Genomic DNA, 15,465 nt, shown 5'->3' on the forward strand with positions numbered 1-15,465 from the left:
CTGAGTGGGTAGCATCCAGAATTTACTCGAAACGAAGTCATTTCAAAAAAGTACTCCAGAGTGTTGTTCAGCATGGGGGTGAGTAGAAAATGAAGGCTAATCATGTTTTGGGTGTACTATTCCTTTAAGAATGAAACATATCAACTAATATTAAATATTCCATATTTGATTGTTGAATCCAGGCCAGGATGACATCAGTTAAACTCAATCTGTTAATTCCCGTCAGTCGATACTAAAGCTTTAAATTTAAAAAGGTCATTTTTTCCCCCCATACTTGCCTTACAATTGCTGTACATATCAAATGAGTGTGACTTTATTTACCACAGTCGCCTCTGAGGGCGAGTGGCGGCGGGATACACGGCGTGTTCTGGCTCACCTGCTTACGGATTAAATTTCAATCAAAAACGGGATTTTGGAGTAACTTTGCTTTTTGTTCTGTTTTGTTCTGATTTTTTCAAAAAAAAATTTAAATATAGTTTATGTTTTATTTTCTTTTTTCTTTTTCACAGATTTCATATTTTCAAGTTTTATTTTCAAATGAGTGTTTTTCAGAATGTTAGGTAAAATAAAATGTGAAAAAAAATCTAAATCTGAAAAAAAAATAAATAAAAAACAAAAATATATTTGAAAAAAAAATATCTAAAGAAACAGCAAAGGTACTGTCAGTAACTTTCTTTTATTAGAAAGTTTTTTACAGTTTTAATTCAGGATTGCATTTTTTTTTCCAATTGCCATTTAGAAAATAGTTTATTTACTTTAAATAATAATGGAACAAAATTCAATCCAAAGCTGCTCTGTAGATCCTAACTGCTTTGAGAGAAATGGGGCGAAGGTTTATCGAGATGGATCACAAAAAGAACAGCCAAGTTCACCTAAAACCACATCACAGACTCCACTGAAGAAAAATAAGACAAAATGTATGTCTAGTGTGACATAAATTGCAAACCTGGAGTAAATATGATTTGATCTTAGTCATCTATTTGTTAAAAATCTAAGATTCTCTGTTCAAAAGTATTTCAATATTTATAATTTCTTCCTTCAGGTGACAAAAAAAAAAAACACCTGTGCATTTTTTCTCTTGTCTAATGGATGTGAACAACACTGGTGTCATTTGGTGTCAATGCTCAGCTCCTCTAAAACTCAACGATGTATCCTTTCTATTCTATGAAAATGTCCTCTTTCTAACGTCTGGTTTTTGAGGTGTGCAATGTGAGCTTACTGTAACTCCTGAGCTTTCCATCCCCTCCAGCAGCCAAGTCATCCAACCAAACAGCCAAAACGGAGGAGTCGATGTTCCACAGGAGCTCCTTTACCTAAAAACACACACAAACGCACCACAGTGATGATCTAAGATCACAACATGTTAATAAAAATGATAAACTATTTTGCTTTAAAGGGAGTAAATAACTGGAGCTTCAACATGCCTTAACCTGGTCTTTAGTGAACGGCAGAGTGAAGTCTCCGTGCAGCAGGCCGTTCTTCTCCATGAACACCACGCTGTGTTTGTTGGGATGACGCTGAGAGCTGGCAATCAGGCTACCGGAAGGTCTGAAACGTAAACAAGGCGTTACGCTTCCGGTACGGATGGGAATGAAATGTAGAAGCAGCTTTTTTTTAATCCAGGCTCTTACTTCCAGCAGAGTGCCTGCTCCAGGCCGTTGATGGGCTCACTGGTGGCCTGCAGAACGCCCTCTCTGTTCCAGACTCGGACCTTCCTCGCTCCAGTCTGGGGACAGATGGCGCTGACGGCAAACAGCTGACCGTCTCCCCGCCACGTTACTCTGGGTTTGCGGTCGTCCCAGGCGACGGCTGGCTGAACATCCTGTGGATAAACATTCAAACCAGACAGAAATGGTTTACAGTTGTTTCAATAAATCCTGTTTATGAAGCAGGCCTGAAGTCTGAGACCAACCATCACTAACCTGGATCTTCCTCTGTGCTGCCTGTTTCCCCTCTGAGCCGTGAAACTGGGTCTCCTTCTTCCCCCAACCCACTGTGATGAATTTCCCTACAAAAACAGAGCGTTTAGAAAAGAGCAGTTTTCCACTAGAAGATTTCAAAGCAAACATATATTTCAATACTAAACAAACTGCTTTCTAAGAGAAGTTGTGATCTGAAGTGAGGGTACCTTCCCCAAAATCCTCCTGGTGGATCCCAACCTCAGTAACAGGCTCAAACTCTTTGGTCATCATGATAACAGTTTCCTGTCCTGTAAACAAAGATAATCAATGGAACCAATGAGGATTTCTGGAGTTTTCATCTGGGGAACTCTGGTGTAAGAAATCAATTATAAAAATCCAAACATTGCTCTCATACTTTAGAAGACTTCCAAATTCTTAGATCTATTTTTTCTTTTCCAAACTGAGAAAAAACTAAGGGATGAATTGGCAGGAATTGGGTGATACGATACACATCACAATTCGATTTTAACATAAACCACTGCACTAATGTTTCAAATTTTGAAAAGCTTCCCATACAGGAAGAAAGCTAAAAACACACAAATGACAGATATATTTTAACAATTACTTAACTGAACTCACAAACTTTCTTTTAGCAGGGAACAAAACAAATCAGTTTTAAAGCCACAACATAACCAGTGCTAAGTCTTTTTTGCAGCTATTTTTCTTTGTATCGTTTTCTTAGTATGATTGATTTGGTGATAAGTGGAGGCGTTGCAGAGACAAGGGTGGAACAAAACCGAGAAATACCGGCTGTTTCTCGGTAACTCCATTTTGACGCTTTGTGTTTCGTGCTTCGTATGTGTGACTCCACTGCCTTAATTCCCATCGTTTCGAGCTTGAATCGCTTCTTGCACAAAATACACTGTACCTCATATATGTCCCCTGGTACTGGTTTTAGCCATGGAGAAAACTCTTGGCTGGATAGACAATTTTGGTTACATTTACACTTGCTCATATTTTCCAGACAAAAAGTTAATGGAGCATCTTCCAAATGTCCCGGCCACAACAACGCTTTTATTGGTTCCGCTATCGGGACGGAACAAATAATGGCGAGCCATTATTATTATTTATTTTTTTTTTTTTATTGTCAATTTTAACGTTTTATTTAGATTACAAAAATAAATCGGAATAAAAATAATCCTATTTATGATGTTTTAAAAATTAAGACCTACGAAACACTGATTTAAGACATTTTAATACCAATTAAGGCCTTAATTTTATTTTGAAGAATTCAATGCCTTTTAAGACTTTTAAGGACCCACGGGAACCCAGTATAAAAGCAGACAAAGAAGCAGAATTTTGGCTGTAAATATTTCTACATTTACGATCCATTCTGCCGTACTCTAAAGCAATACTTATATTGTCTAATGGAATATCTTGATATTTGACACAATTGATTTTTTCTCATAACCCCAGAAGAAACGTTTCTTGTTTGCAAAGACTCCTGTTTGACATTTTACTGACCAGTGGTCAGGATGACGAGCTCTTCATCAGGACTCCAGCTCATAGATGTCAAACCACTGTCCACGCTGCCAACACACTCCAACTGTAAGAAAAAAAAGAAATTTTTTTAATCAGAATTCCTTTTTAGCTATAATCCTAAAACACATGAAGTTGAAAAAAGTTGGACAGTTTTTTACCCACCTGGCTGGTGTTGAGGTTGAAGAGAACCACATCACCGCCTGCTGTGGCCAAACATGCAGACTGAAGCTCAGCGAGGTCCTGCAGTCCCACCACCAACCCGCTGCCGTCTTCTGGAAGGTAACCGTCTGCCGTTAACGAAGCTTCGCTGACAACCTAAAGGAAGAACAAAAACAAAGAAACCATTCAGTCTGATCAAAGAGAGCCGGCCATCTTTGATACAAAGAGATGAGGAGTACTGTACCTCGCCAGATTGAGGGTTATATTCTACGACTGAGAACTGAGAGGCGATGAGCAGTGACCCGGTGTCGGACCTCACAGAGAAACACTGCGGGGAGCCAAGACCCTGCAGCTCTGAGCACTGAAGGCTCTTCAGCAGCTTCAGATTCCTCATTTCACCTCAAGAAGTCCTGAAGACCAAAGAGAATCTGAAACCAGGTCAGAGCAACATGTTAAACACTGCAATCTGCAACACTAAAGAATTAATATCAATAATTGCGTTAATTTACTCTATTGTAACCTGCTAGGCTTTGTTGGGTTTCTGTTTCCTTTATATCCTTTTAGATTGTTTTTTTTATTTAACCTAGTTTTTTATTAACATATCGAATTTACAGTTTAATGTTTTAGCTTATTGGTCTTTTTTGTACACTTTTATTTTAATTATTTTCATTTTTTTAGCCTATTAGTTTTTTTTTTTTTATTGTATCGTAATTATAGCCAACTAGCTTCTTTTCCACTTTTTTTTTTTACTACTATCAGCTATAGTTTTTTTTTCAGCATTCTATAAGCTTTTTATACATATATATATTTTATCATAGTTATTTTTCTAATGTTTTAGTCTTAAGTTTCTTTTGATTCTGTCATCATTGCAGCCTATCAGTTAGTTAGTTTTTTTATAATCATAGCTCACTAGTTCGTAATTTTGTCAGCAGCACATGTACAAGATTTTCATAACCAAGTTTTTCTTCATTTCCAACAACCTTTTGTCAGAACTGCGCAGATAGAAAAAAGCGAAGCTAGAAAAGCCCGCATTCCAGTCTTTAACAATTTAATCAACTTTCATTACGTTTTATCTTTGAAAATAAAAAAGAGCTCTGAGATCAATTCCATAGTTTAATTAGCAGAAATAATCAAATGATTACCCTGCTGTGTTAGAAATAGTTCATTTATCATTTAGTTAAAAACCAGAATAGAACAGAGCTGTTTGTTCCTCACGTTTTAGTGAGGCGGCCATGTTTTCCATTGACTTTATGACATTCAGGGACCAAACAGCCTCTCCTCCTGTGATGTTGGCTTCTGAACTTTATTTTCTCCAATTAACAGCTGTGTCCTTGAGGAGGTTTGTAGATGTGAGAAGCTAAGTTAGACAAAGGAGCTTGGACTAATCCCTTGTGAGAGGAAGAGCAGCTGAGGAGGTGTTTTCACCCCAGAAAAAAATAAAACATCAAAATCTTTACAATCAAGCAAAAAGGGAAGATTAAAGCATATAGACTGGAGCAAAGCTGTGATCTCTGATTATGATCCCCATTCAGTAAAGCTTCAAGCTTCCAAGAATGGAGGGTTGATAAAAGAAGAAACATCATTAACAGCCCAAAATTGAGCCCAGTTTCCATTTGAGTGAGTTTAAGAAGTATTTTTCGTAGAAAACCTGAAAGATCAAAAATATTTCCCAGATTCAAGCTCCACTGTGAATTTTAGTGATTTTTCAAGAAGCAGCTGGAGAAACAGAAACCCCCCAAAAACTGATCAACTTCAAAAACAAAGAAAATGTAATCATATTTTCCCATCTGTCAGAATATAAACCGGAAGCTGAAATCCTGTTTTTAACGGCAGGTTATGGAGTACCAATGAAAACGTTTCAAGTTTCATAAAATACATTACAGCAATTTCTTTTTGTTTTGCAGCATATTTACTTTGCAGCTTAAAGCTAAACCGTTTTAGCTGCTAAGTCTCTGATCGATGTCGACAGGTTTCGTACATGTTACTAAAGTGGAAAGAAATAAAAATATTCACAAGGCAAAGTGGCAAAGATCTACCAGGGCTAAAAACGACACTTGTTCTGGGAGTTAGCTTAACGTTTAGCAGTTAAATATAACCCAGCTAGGCTAAACTTAAGAGTTTTAGCACAGTAAAAACCCCAAAAATGTTTTATCTCACCATAAAATGTATGTTGAGGAGGAAAGCTTTGCAGTTAATCCAGCATTTGCACCACAACAACAAACATGTGGTTCTGTCCAACTCTCTCCCCTTTACTTCCGGTTCGTTTTGATGACACTATAGCTGCTGTTGCCCCCTATTGACTTGGAGTAACACTACATCATAGTTTTTTTTTTCTTTTAAAATTAAAAATAAATGTTTTGCAACAATATTTTTAGCCAAAACTCACTGAAGCATCACTTAAAACGATCCCTTGCTGTAAAAATAAGAGGATGGTGAAATAATCTTAGCTTTAAAAGCCACAAATTAAATGCATGTTTCGGACTTTTATTTAAATATATCCGATAAAGGAGACATGCAGAAAATAAAGTTTCAGAAAAGAAAAAAATTCTGTATATAAAAAACCCTTTGATATGCTGAGCAATGAGTATTGGTGTATTATTTTTTCATATAATGAGCCATGATCCACTAAATCAACCCATGTTCTTTTTCATTTTTATGAACCAATGCTATGAGAATGATATGAATTAATATGTTACAGATGAAAAAGTTTCATATATATAAGTGCATCAGTGCAAAAAAAAAGAAAAAAAAAAAAGAAGAAGAATCAGAAAATCTGTGTACAAACCTAACCGGAAATCAACATGTGATGGAAATAACATTTGTGCTAGCCGAGTTGGGCAATCTGTTAAAAAAAACACCATCAAATTGTCTTAAAAAATCAGTGTGTTCTCTTATGAATCTTCAAACTAGACTAGTTATGCTAACCTATTACATTGTGAGAGTTTACATTTTATTATATTTTTTCTCTTCACGTTTGCAAGGCCAATAGTGCCCGTAGTTAAAAAATCACCCATATAAATATTTAAGATATGCTTAAAATTATACAAAAAGACAAAGAAGGGAAAGTTAACTGCTTTTTAAATATTATTTCAGTATAATATTAGAAAAAAGTCAGAATTCTAACTTTAATCTCAGAATTCTGACTTTTTTCTCAGAATTCTGACTGAATTCTGACAGCTAACAAACATGTTAGCATCAAGCCGTAGACATGTCTGTTTTAGAGACTAAACCATGGGCGTAGGTTTGCATAGGGACCATAGGGACACACAGACCTATTTGTCCCTACCAACAATTACATGTGAATAACATGTTTATAATTTACAACACAGCATTGTTGCAGCAGTAGAGGAGTTCTGGATGGAGAATATTGACAGACGAAAACATATTTTATCTAAAATGCAAATTTTTTTTTTATTTTATTATTATTTTTTTTTACACTTTTGGTATAATTCCTGCTCTACATAGGTCGCTCTGTGAGCTAAAGACATGTTTTAGAGTCTCTATACTCCAGTTAACGATTAATTGATTACTAAATTTGTTGACATTATTTCAATAATTGATTAATCCAATGAATTGTTTAAGCCCTAAATAAAATACATGAAATGGGTTAAACAGAGTATCTACAGCCTAGATGTACAACTTGTAGAGTGAGGTTGACATATTAAATGTTCAGTGTGAGTTCCTCTTCTAGTTCCAGGGCACATGTAAATACAACACATTTATTTGCCGTCCTTTGAATCTATTATTTCGCTTTATTTCATGATACAAAGAGAACATTTAAAAGAGTGGGTTTTACCTCTATTTACCCCTGCACAATTCTATATCTTCAAAATAAAACAAAAGTATAAATCCACATATAACAGACATATTTAGACTATATTCTGTTAAATAGGCACAGATTTACCTACTGTCTTAGTCGCTGGTAATTTCAAATGCAAATCTTCTCAAAGTGGAAAAAAGTCCTAATTCCTCATCAATCAGAGCCAGTTAAGCTTCAGTCATTGATAAACAGAATATAGTGTGTGTAGTGCTTATAAAATTTGTATAAATGTAGCAAGAAATGCTGCTTTTCTCTTAAACGAAATACACCCTGATTTTCCCGTCAAGCATAAAAAAATGAGCATGCATATTTTTGCATAGGACCAATGACATTAGACCAATAGTGTTCCTACCAAATTTGAAATCAAACCTATGCCCTTGGACTAAACTCTCTTGTTTTAATCACCTTCTGCTCTTCCAATAATGAAATACCCCTTGGGCACGTAAAAAGTCATTTTTCCACCAATGTGTTACTGGCCCTCCCAAACAACTCACATCTTTGTCAGTGAAGCTGACGGCCCCCTTTCTCTTCTTTCATGGTGGCCATCTATATTAAGATCCAAAATTCTGAGATTAAAGTCAGAATTTTGAGAAAAAAATCTGAATTCTAAGATTAAAGTCAGAATTCTGACTTTTTTCTCATATTCTACTGAAATAAACTGTAAAAATCAGTAAACTTAGGGCCACTTTTTTCCAGTGGCCCTAATCCTGTTCTCTATTTCTTCTTCTTTTAGAAACAATTAATTGTTTCTTTCTTGCTTTGCTTCACAAAGAACCTTATTTTGAAAAGATGTTTGGACTATGAAGGGCTACTCGGGCTCTTATTTTGTAAGCAAACAGGAAGTAGTATCATCATTGTGTGCTTTGCTCTCAGTAACAACAGGTGTGCATATGGACGTCAGAGGAGGAGTAAATACGCGATGACAGGAGAATAACAACATGGTAAAATAAAAATCTTTTTATCGCATTTGTCTTTTATTAAAAGCTTTCATTTATTGGTTAACGTGTCGGCACGCGGGCCATGGCGAAACGAAGCCTTTATTTTATTTCTCGAGCTTTTCTCAGCTGCCTTAAAGGTTGTAATGGGGATTTTTATTAGGTTGTTTATTAAAAAGTCGTTGTTCCGTCGAAGAAATCCATATTTATCATAAGAAAAACCAACCAATTGCCATACTAGGTGGTTTCTGCTTATTTATTTTCTCTGTCGGAATGAATCAGGATATGACTGAAGTGTGAAATTGGCACATAAGAACTGTTTGAAAGCAACGTGTCAATAAATTTGAAAAGGCAACTAAAAGGTGGTTGAAAGATAATAATTCAAATGTTTCTTTTTGACATTATGGCTTATTAACAATATATGTCGACTTCAAGATTGCTTTCAAAGGATATATTAAATTTATAATGTTAGAAGAACAGTATTTATTGTGTTTGTTGATATTATTGGAGGCGAACATTCTCTGAATCTTTAGTTTCTTTTCTTCTTCAGTCCCTCAAATGCTGAAGTTGCACTCCTTTCTTTCTGGTTTCAGGGTTAAGTGGAAAAGACAGAAAAAAAAAAACCATAAAACAAATGTGTAATTGTAACTAATGAGCATTATTACAGTGGATCCTGTCACCTTCCAATAAACCTTGACAACAATCTTTAATGTATTTTGTTGGCATTTTAAGAAGTGCACAATTTGTATTCATCCACGTTTTTAAAAGATCCAGTACAATCAGTTATTTTAAAAAATTGCCCAGGCATCACTATCCAATGCTGAAGCATAGTGGTGGCAGCATCATGCTGAGGGATAAAGGAGGTACACCTTTCAGAAGCACATGAACCCTTAACTAGCCAGAAGTGTAAAAGGATGAATCAGAATAGTTGTTTTGTTTTGTTTGTTTGTTGTTTTTAAATGGGAGGGAATGTATAAATAAATGTTTAGGTAAGGATGTTTTAGACTGGCTCAGTCAGTGTTCACTTCAAATAAGAATTTATGGCAAGTGCTGGTGAAGATTCTTAGTCATCCAGGAATTTATGGCAGGACTTTGAAAAATGACAAATGTGCTCCGTCTGACTATAACGAGTTATGTTTATTCTGAAAAGAGGAATTATAAATGATTTCTGTTTCTCCATGTTCAAAGATGGTAAAGATGGCAAATGAAGTGATTGGTGGTTCTTCAAGACACCGACTCAGCATAGTGCTTCTAGCTCTCAATTAGTTTTAAATTGAGTGCTTCACGGATGATCTTTACAAGTATTCAGACAAGAAAAATCCCACATTCTGTCTACATTTTATTATTATAAGTAACAAAACCATGAGGAGAAATTAAAAAAACATTAAAAAGACATAATCATAATAATTTTAAAGTCGAAGGGAATTTCTTATTTCAATCGTTGCATATATTAGCTGCAACATATGAATCAAGATGCTATGACTGAAAAAATTAGATTGACAGATGACCTTTGATATATGATTGGCCGAATTTAGGTGTACAAGCTGACGTATAACTAACTGGCCTGCATAAAACTTTTGGCACAATATGGTCTGATAAAGAGTAGATCTATATCTATTAGATTTATATACATGTTTAGGCAAGAATGATTTGAAATTTAAATATGTCTTCCCTACGACTTTAAGATTTTATAACCAGTTAACAGTGTGGGTCCTTAGTTTTCACTTAAGGCTGCATCCGTATGGAGATTTTTTTTCCATATTGTTGCAAGTAAAGAAAATGTTTTGTGAAATTGAATTTGAAAAGAAAAGCTTAAACTATCTTAATAAAATAGTTTTGAGAGTAACTTTGCTGTTTTTTTTTTTTGACTATATAATTATATATATACACAGTATATATATACATATTTGTTCATATTTTATTTTTTTTTTTCCTTTTTTAAATTTCCTTTTTTTTTTTTTTTGGTTTAAGCTCTATGAACGGCATTCTTTTTAAATAGTGTTTTACAGATAATATTCTTTTTATTTCTATGGGACGGCTTTTTTTTTGCTCTAAGACGCATTTCTACTGATCTGCTGGACAGCCGCAACATTTTCATTTGTCAAGAGCGAGAGTTTGTATCGGGATTAAAATAAAGGAAATATAATCTGTAAAATGCAATTTGAACACATTGGAATTCATAATATTTTTTTTTAAAAAGAGAAATTTAAAAAAGTTACATTATAAAATGTTAGATCTCAATTAAAAAAAAAAAGAAGTAAAAAATGTAAAATGTAAGAAAGCAGCAAAGTTACTCCAAAAACACCTTTTTTGATTAGAAAGTTTCGCAAAGTTTCATTTCTTGATCGCAGAAAAGAAACAATATCAGATTACCAGATCTTTCAAAAACACACAGACAGCATCAATAAAGCCGCTAGGCTCAATAATGCCAATCCTGACTGAGAGAAAATGCATAAAATATATTATTATGCATATTATGTTCTGGTTCTAAAAAGAAATGTCCTCCGTGTGAACCCAGTGAGCTGCGATATCTTGGTATCGTTCTTTCAAGGGCTTTTGCTCAGTGCAGTTTTAATATGGTTTGTGGTACAAAGCTAAAGCAGCAGAGGAAACCACATATCTCTGAGTCGGCATCTAAAGAGGAACTGAAGGATCTAAATGAAACACGATTCTGCTGAAGTTAGTAATAAGACAAAATGCTTTGTGACATGTTTTAATGAAGTTGTTCCAGTTGTAGGAACATATTTAAGCTGAATAAGGAGGCAGCAATTATGACTGGTATTATTTTCTGCTGAGCTCAACAAGCTAAGCCAGTTTAGCTGAACGGGTGACAGTATGCTTCCCCCTGCCTAAAATATACCAAGGCTTGAAATGGAATAAAAATGAGTGTGCCCCATCTGGCTAAAGTAGTAGAACAATTTCACAAAGAATCTGACACAGTAGGTCACATGACCTGGAAGCTTCAGAAGAAAAGTCCCAACTTTTGTCTTTAAATATATCTTAAAAACTGAAAATAGCTTAAAATTGCAAGTCAAGACATATGTTATCTATTGGCATGATTATATATTAGTTTTGTCTTAGCTGGTCATAAGATAAGGAATTTATTGATTTTTGTTTCTCAGGAGTGCTTGGTTCAAAGATTTGTTGACGGTCCCTAAATGCACCACTGCGTGTGGGAGCAGCTGAGAGACGCTGGCCGACATCGGAGCCCCTCAGTCAGATCAACCGCTTGCTAGACCCCGCTAACTCTGCAGAGCTTGAATATCCAATATCCAACTTCACAGCGGTTCTGACGGCTCGGTTCTGTTGCACTGTAGTTGGCCAAAATCCTGGACGATTTTGAAATTCCCCCTGAACATTTTTTAGGTATGAAAAGAAGGACATGTGCGGGAAAAAAAGGAGGTTTAGTTATCCTAACTAAGCATTCCCATTCAATTAGACTTATATTCCTCCAGTGATATTGGTTCCTCACTTGTTTTTGATCTGTATCCAGTAAATGTTGCTCACCTCTGACACAGAATGATTACAGACATTCAACCTCTCATTATTACTGTAATTACCTTCCTATTCAGTCAGGGTATTTGTCGCTTGTGGTTTGAGCTAAATGGTGACTAGCGAACCTCGTCCTCCTCTGCTTTATCTGGGACTGGGTCGAGGGGACAGCACTGACAACAGAGACTCCCAAACATTTTTTTTCACAGACTCCTCCTCTAGTAAAGCTGGGGGAACCCCAAGGCGCTTCCAGGCCAGTCGAGATCCCTCCAGCATGTCCTGGGTCGTCCCCTGTGTTCCCCCAGGTGGATCAAGACATCTGAAAAGAGTCTGAGACACCTCAGCTGACTCCTCTCGATGTGGAGGTGTAGCTGCTCTATTCCGAGCCTCTCCCGAATGACCGAGCTCCTCACCCTATCTCAGGCTCCTTAGCCACCCTGAAGAGGAAGCTCATTTCGTCCGCTTTGCAATTCTAAGATTTACTTTGCATTTAGTGAAAGACTGATGCAGGGATTGATTAAGCCTTTTAAAAGCACAACAATTATAAAGACTTGATCAGCTGGTTTTCATCTGCTGAGTGTTTTCTGGGAATCCTTCAGTTTTCCTCTTAGAAAAGCAGGTTTTTGCGTCTGGAGGATATTTGGTTCTATGAATTCAATGTTGAAGGTTTTCTAGCTTCCAAACTGGTTTTTTGTTTGACCTACACCTTGAGCTGCTCTCAGAGGAGCAAGAGGAGACGGTATAGCAGCATTCCTACCTGGCATGCCGATCCATTGAATAAGATCAGCTGCCTTCTTTCCTCATTCTTTATCTTTCCAGCCTGATTGCAGTGAATGCCTTTGGTTATGTCTGGCTTTGCTCACGCTTTCACGTTCCAGTTATTTGCTAAAGAACAGCAAAGATTTCTGCTATTCAAATGTCCCAGAAAATTTTTAAAGATGCTAGGATATGAATATAACTATTTGAACCTATTGAAGAATGAAGCAAAACCTGAATTGCAACTTTTAAGGCTGAAGCTTCATTTTTGGGGGGATTTCTAATGGTACTTATGTATACCACTCTACTTTTAAATAATCCTCAACCAATAGATGACATGAATAAATAACGAATATAAAATGTTGATTTTATGTTTGTCAAACTACTATTGGGAATAATACTAAAAAATTAAAGGCAAAAAACTTGAAAACTAAGCATTTTTGTATCTCACTGCCTAACATGTTTTTTCTAAGCACAATCACAACCATTTACTTGTGCAATAACTTGTGCAATGTATAATGAGCAATTGTTAGTTGACACCCTGTGCAATTACCTATTTCTCTAAATTTGACAGCCAGTAAAATAAATATATTTATAAATATAATTATCCATCTACATAAATACCCATGCGGACACACTGTGCAATAACCCTGTATAATAATCTTGCTATTAAAAAAGCTGTCATATGTGGATGCACTGTATATACTGTATATATCCCATGGATCTTTTTCTTCCTTTGGCACATTCTTCTTATCCTTTAACTATTTGAGCTGATGTAACAAGTACATTTCTCCACTGTGAGATCAATTCATTAAATCAATCAACATTGCGAGCTTCTCAGAACACAAGCGCACTGCTCTAACCTACTAGGTTAAAGGCCAATTTATGCTTCTGACGCGTAGCGTCTGCAACCATCAAATCTGTGTCTCTGGCGACCACGCCCCCCACACAGAGGTTCTGCAATCGTCATCGCACACCTCAAAAAAATCCTGACTATGCGTGGGGCGGTCACAAACCCGCGCAAACCTCAGCTGAGGTGCACTGACAAAAAGCAGCTGTGATTGGTCCTTGGTATGCCTTTCCGGCTGTCTGTGTAGTAGTCCTTCTCAATTCGCTGCCGGGGCGCGCCATTTTTAAAAACCGAGGAACAATGGACAACTATGACGAAAGGTTAATCGATGAGGTTTGGAAGTACAACCACTTGTAGGATGCCTCAGACAAATTATATAAAGATGCCAAGGTATTTGCCGAAACGAAGTTCTCGTGACCATCTGACGAAGTTCTCGCGAGTTCTCGAATAGGCTCCCCCTAGTGCTTTGGCAGGAAACTGCTGTGCATCCCTAGAAATTCCAGACCCATGCAGAAGCATACCAGCAAAACTGGTTCGCGACCAGACCCAAGCGACATTTGATGTGTGCGGATGCAGAAGAGTAATCTGCCCTTAAAACTCCCACATTTTAAGGTTATCTACAGTATTTTTCTATCAATGTGCAAATAATCCAAAAATGCATATCTTTATTATAGATGCCATACTGAATCAGTATTTTATCCAAAAAAGCACTGAAGAAATGAGCAGCAGTTGCAGATAAAGTGATTTTATTTTTATACGTTTTGCATAACTCGGAAGTGAAGTGTTTTTTTTTTTTTTTATTCTTCAGAAATAGGGAGGGGGGGGGATCTAGAATCATTTCTTTTTAACTGATGAAAAATGAGGAGTGACTTTAAATCTTTTGTTTCCACCCATCAGACAGTCCCTCTACAGTTGGAAGAGGATGGGAAGTCCCACCGTGCTTTTGTCTCCTGTGAGAAGAGAACTTTAGCGCCCCGTCTTGATTGGCTCCTTTTAGTTTTCTATGAAGTCTTTTCATGGTGTCGCCTGATTGGTCCTTCAGACCTGTGTGAGGACTGATCTGCCAATTGTTATCAGTCTTGGTAAGTGCAGCTTCCTCCTCTCAACAGCTGCTGCAGTCAGTCAGCTTATTCAGCAGCACAAGTGTCTGTGTGTGCGTTGGTGTGTATTTGTGTGTGTGTGGCCACCCTGTTTTCTCCCCTCCCCTCTATTTCCTCTACTAAATACCCATCCCACCCTCTTTCCACTCCCATCCCCCTCTCTTTGCACACTTTTTCCCCCTAACCCACACTCTTTTTAACACACACTCCTGCCACATGAGGCCGGGCAGCAGCCCGCTGTGTCTGAGTCACTGCAGAAAGTTACACTGCTGTGTTTGTGTTTTGCATGCAGCAGCGTCTTTCCTCTGCAGCTCGGCGTTCCACGAACGACAGGATAAGGAAGGAAGATCTCAGTTTACTGCAGCTGAACCAGGATTTCGCTGAAGGTAAAGATGTCTTCCTCACCCCTCAGAGGTTGTGATGGTGTCTGTTAGACATTCACCATCATTCTGACAATAGCATGCCGTCTGTCTATGAGTTTTGGGCCAACTTTGAACTGTGGATTTTTTAACTGTGAGATCTCTTAAGTTTAAACATTTGTTACTGTTTTATTCTGGTGAGCTATATGCATATCTATTGAAATACTCTGTTCCACCTGCTCAGATTCCTAATATTTAAATTAGATGCATGTTTTGAAAGTGTTTTCTTTTTCTATTCTAACATGTTTTATTCTAGACTGTTTATTGTATAGAATCAACATAGACTCTGGTTGTTCAGCAGTGCATCCTCCCTCTGCCTCTATGTTGCATGTGTGGCTAAACTGAGTTTATGATGCAAAGATTGCGACTTAAATTAATCTAAAGCTACAGTGTGTCACTTTCGACGCAAGTATTAATTTAACTTGTGTTACTCTAAAGCAGTGGTCTCCAACCCTGGTCCTCAAGATCTACTGTCCTACAGATTTTAGATG

General features: G+C 36.8%; 2 protein-coding genes across 4 annotated transcripts in view; one reads left to right on the forward strand and one right to left on the reverse strand.

Moving 5' to 3' along the window:
- ikbkap (inhibitor of kappa light polypeptide gene enhancer in B-cells, kinase complex-associated protein) overlaps nucleotides 1-5,864 on the reverse strand; it is a 25,043-nt gene extending 19,179 nt beyond the window's left edge. The window contains exons 1-9 of the mRNA XM_015371056.1: nucleotides 5,760-5,864; nucleotides 3,847-4,030; nucleotides 3,606-3,758; nucleotides 3,426-3,507; nucleotides 2,129-2,209; nucleotides 1,923-2,008; nucleotides 1,632-1,822; nucleotides 1,425-1,548; nucleotides 1,220-1,313 (exon numbers count right to left, since the gene is read on the reverse strand). Coding sequence (XP_015226542.1) covers nucleotides 1,220-1,313; nucleotides 1,425-1,548; nucleotides 1,632-1,822; nucleotides 1,923-2,008; nucleotides 2,129-2,209; nucleotides 3,426-3,507; nucleotides 3,606-3,758; nucleotides 3,847-3,996 — 961 coding nt within the window. The 5' untranslated portion in view covers nucleotides 3,997-4,030; nucleotides 5,760-5,864. The remainder of the gene's footprint in view (nucleotides 1-1,219; nucleotides 1,314-1,424; nucleotides 1,549-1,631; nucleotides 1,823-1,922; nucleotides 2,009-2,128; nucleotides 2,210-3,425; nucleotides 3,508-3,605; nucleotides 3,759-3,846; nucleotides 4,031-5,759) is intronic.
- Nucleotides 5,865-8,310: 2,446 nt separating this feature from the next.
- Nucleotides 8,311-15,465, forward strand: part of arhgef37 (Rho guanine nucleotide exchange factor 37) — a 43,592-nt gene continuing 36,437 nt past the window's right edge. The window contains exons 1-3 of one of the 3 annotated variants that reach the window (XM_015371088.1): nucleotides 8,311-8,363; nucleotides 14,353-14,537; nucleotides 14,848-14,941. Coding sequence is in view for 1 of the 3 variants with exons in the window: in XM_015371087.1 (XP_015226573.1) it covers nucleotides 14,842-14,941 (100 nt within the window). In the remaining 2 variants the exon portion in view is untranslated. Of the gene's footprint in view, nucleotides 8,364-14,352; nucleotides 14,538-14,654; nucleotides 14,942-15,465 lie in introns of those variants that run through there. The other 2 variants (XM_015371089.1, XM_015371087.1) reach the window with 2 other exon arrangements.

This window comes from Cyprinodon variegatus, unplaced genomic scaffold (assembly GCF_000732505.1).
Source record: "Cyprinodon variegatus isolate N-32 unplaced genomic scaffold, C_variegatus-1.0 Scaffold52, whole genome shotgun sequence".
Lineage (NCBI taxonomy): Eukaryota > Metazoa > Chordata > Actinopteri > Cyprinodontiformes > Cyprinodontidae > Cyprinodon > Cyprinodon variegatus.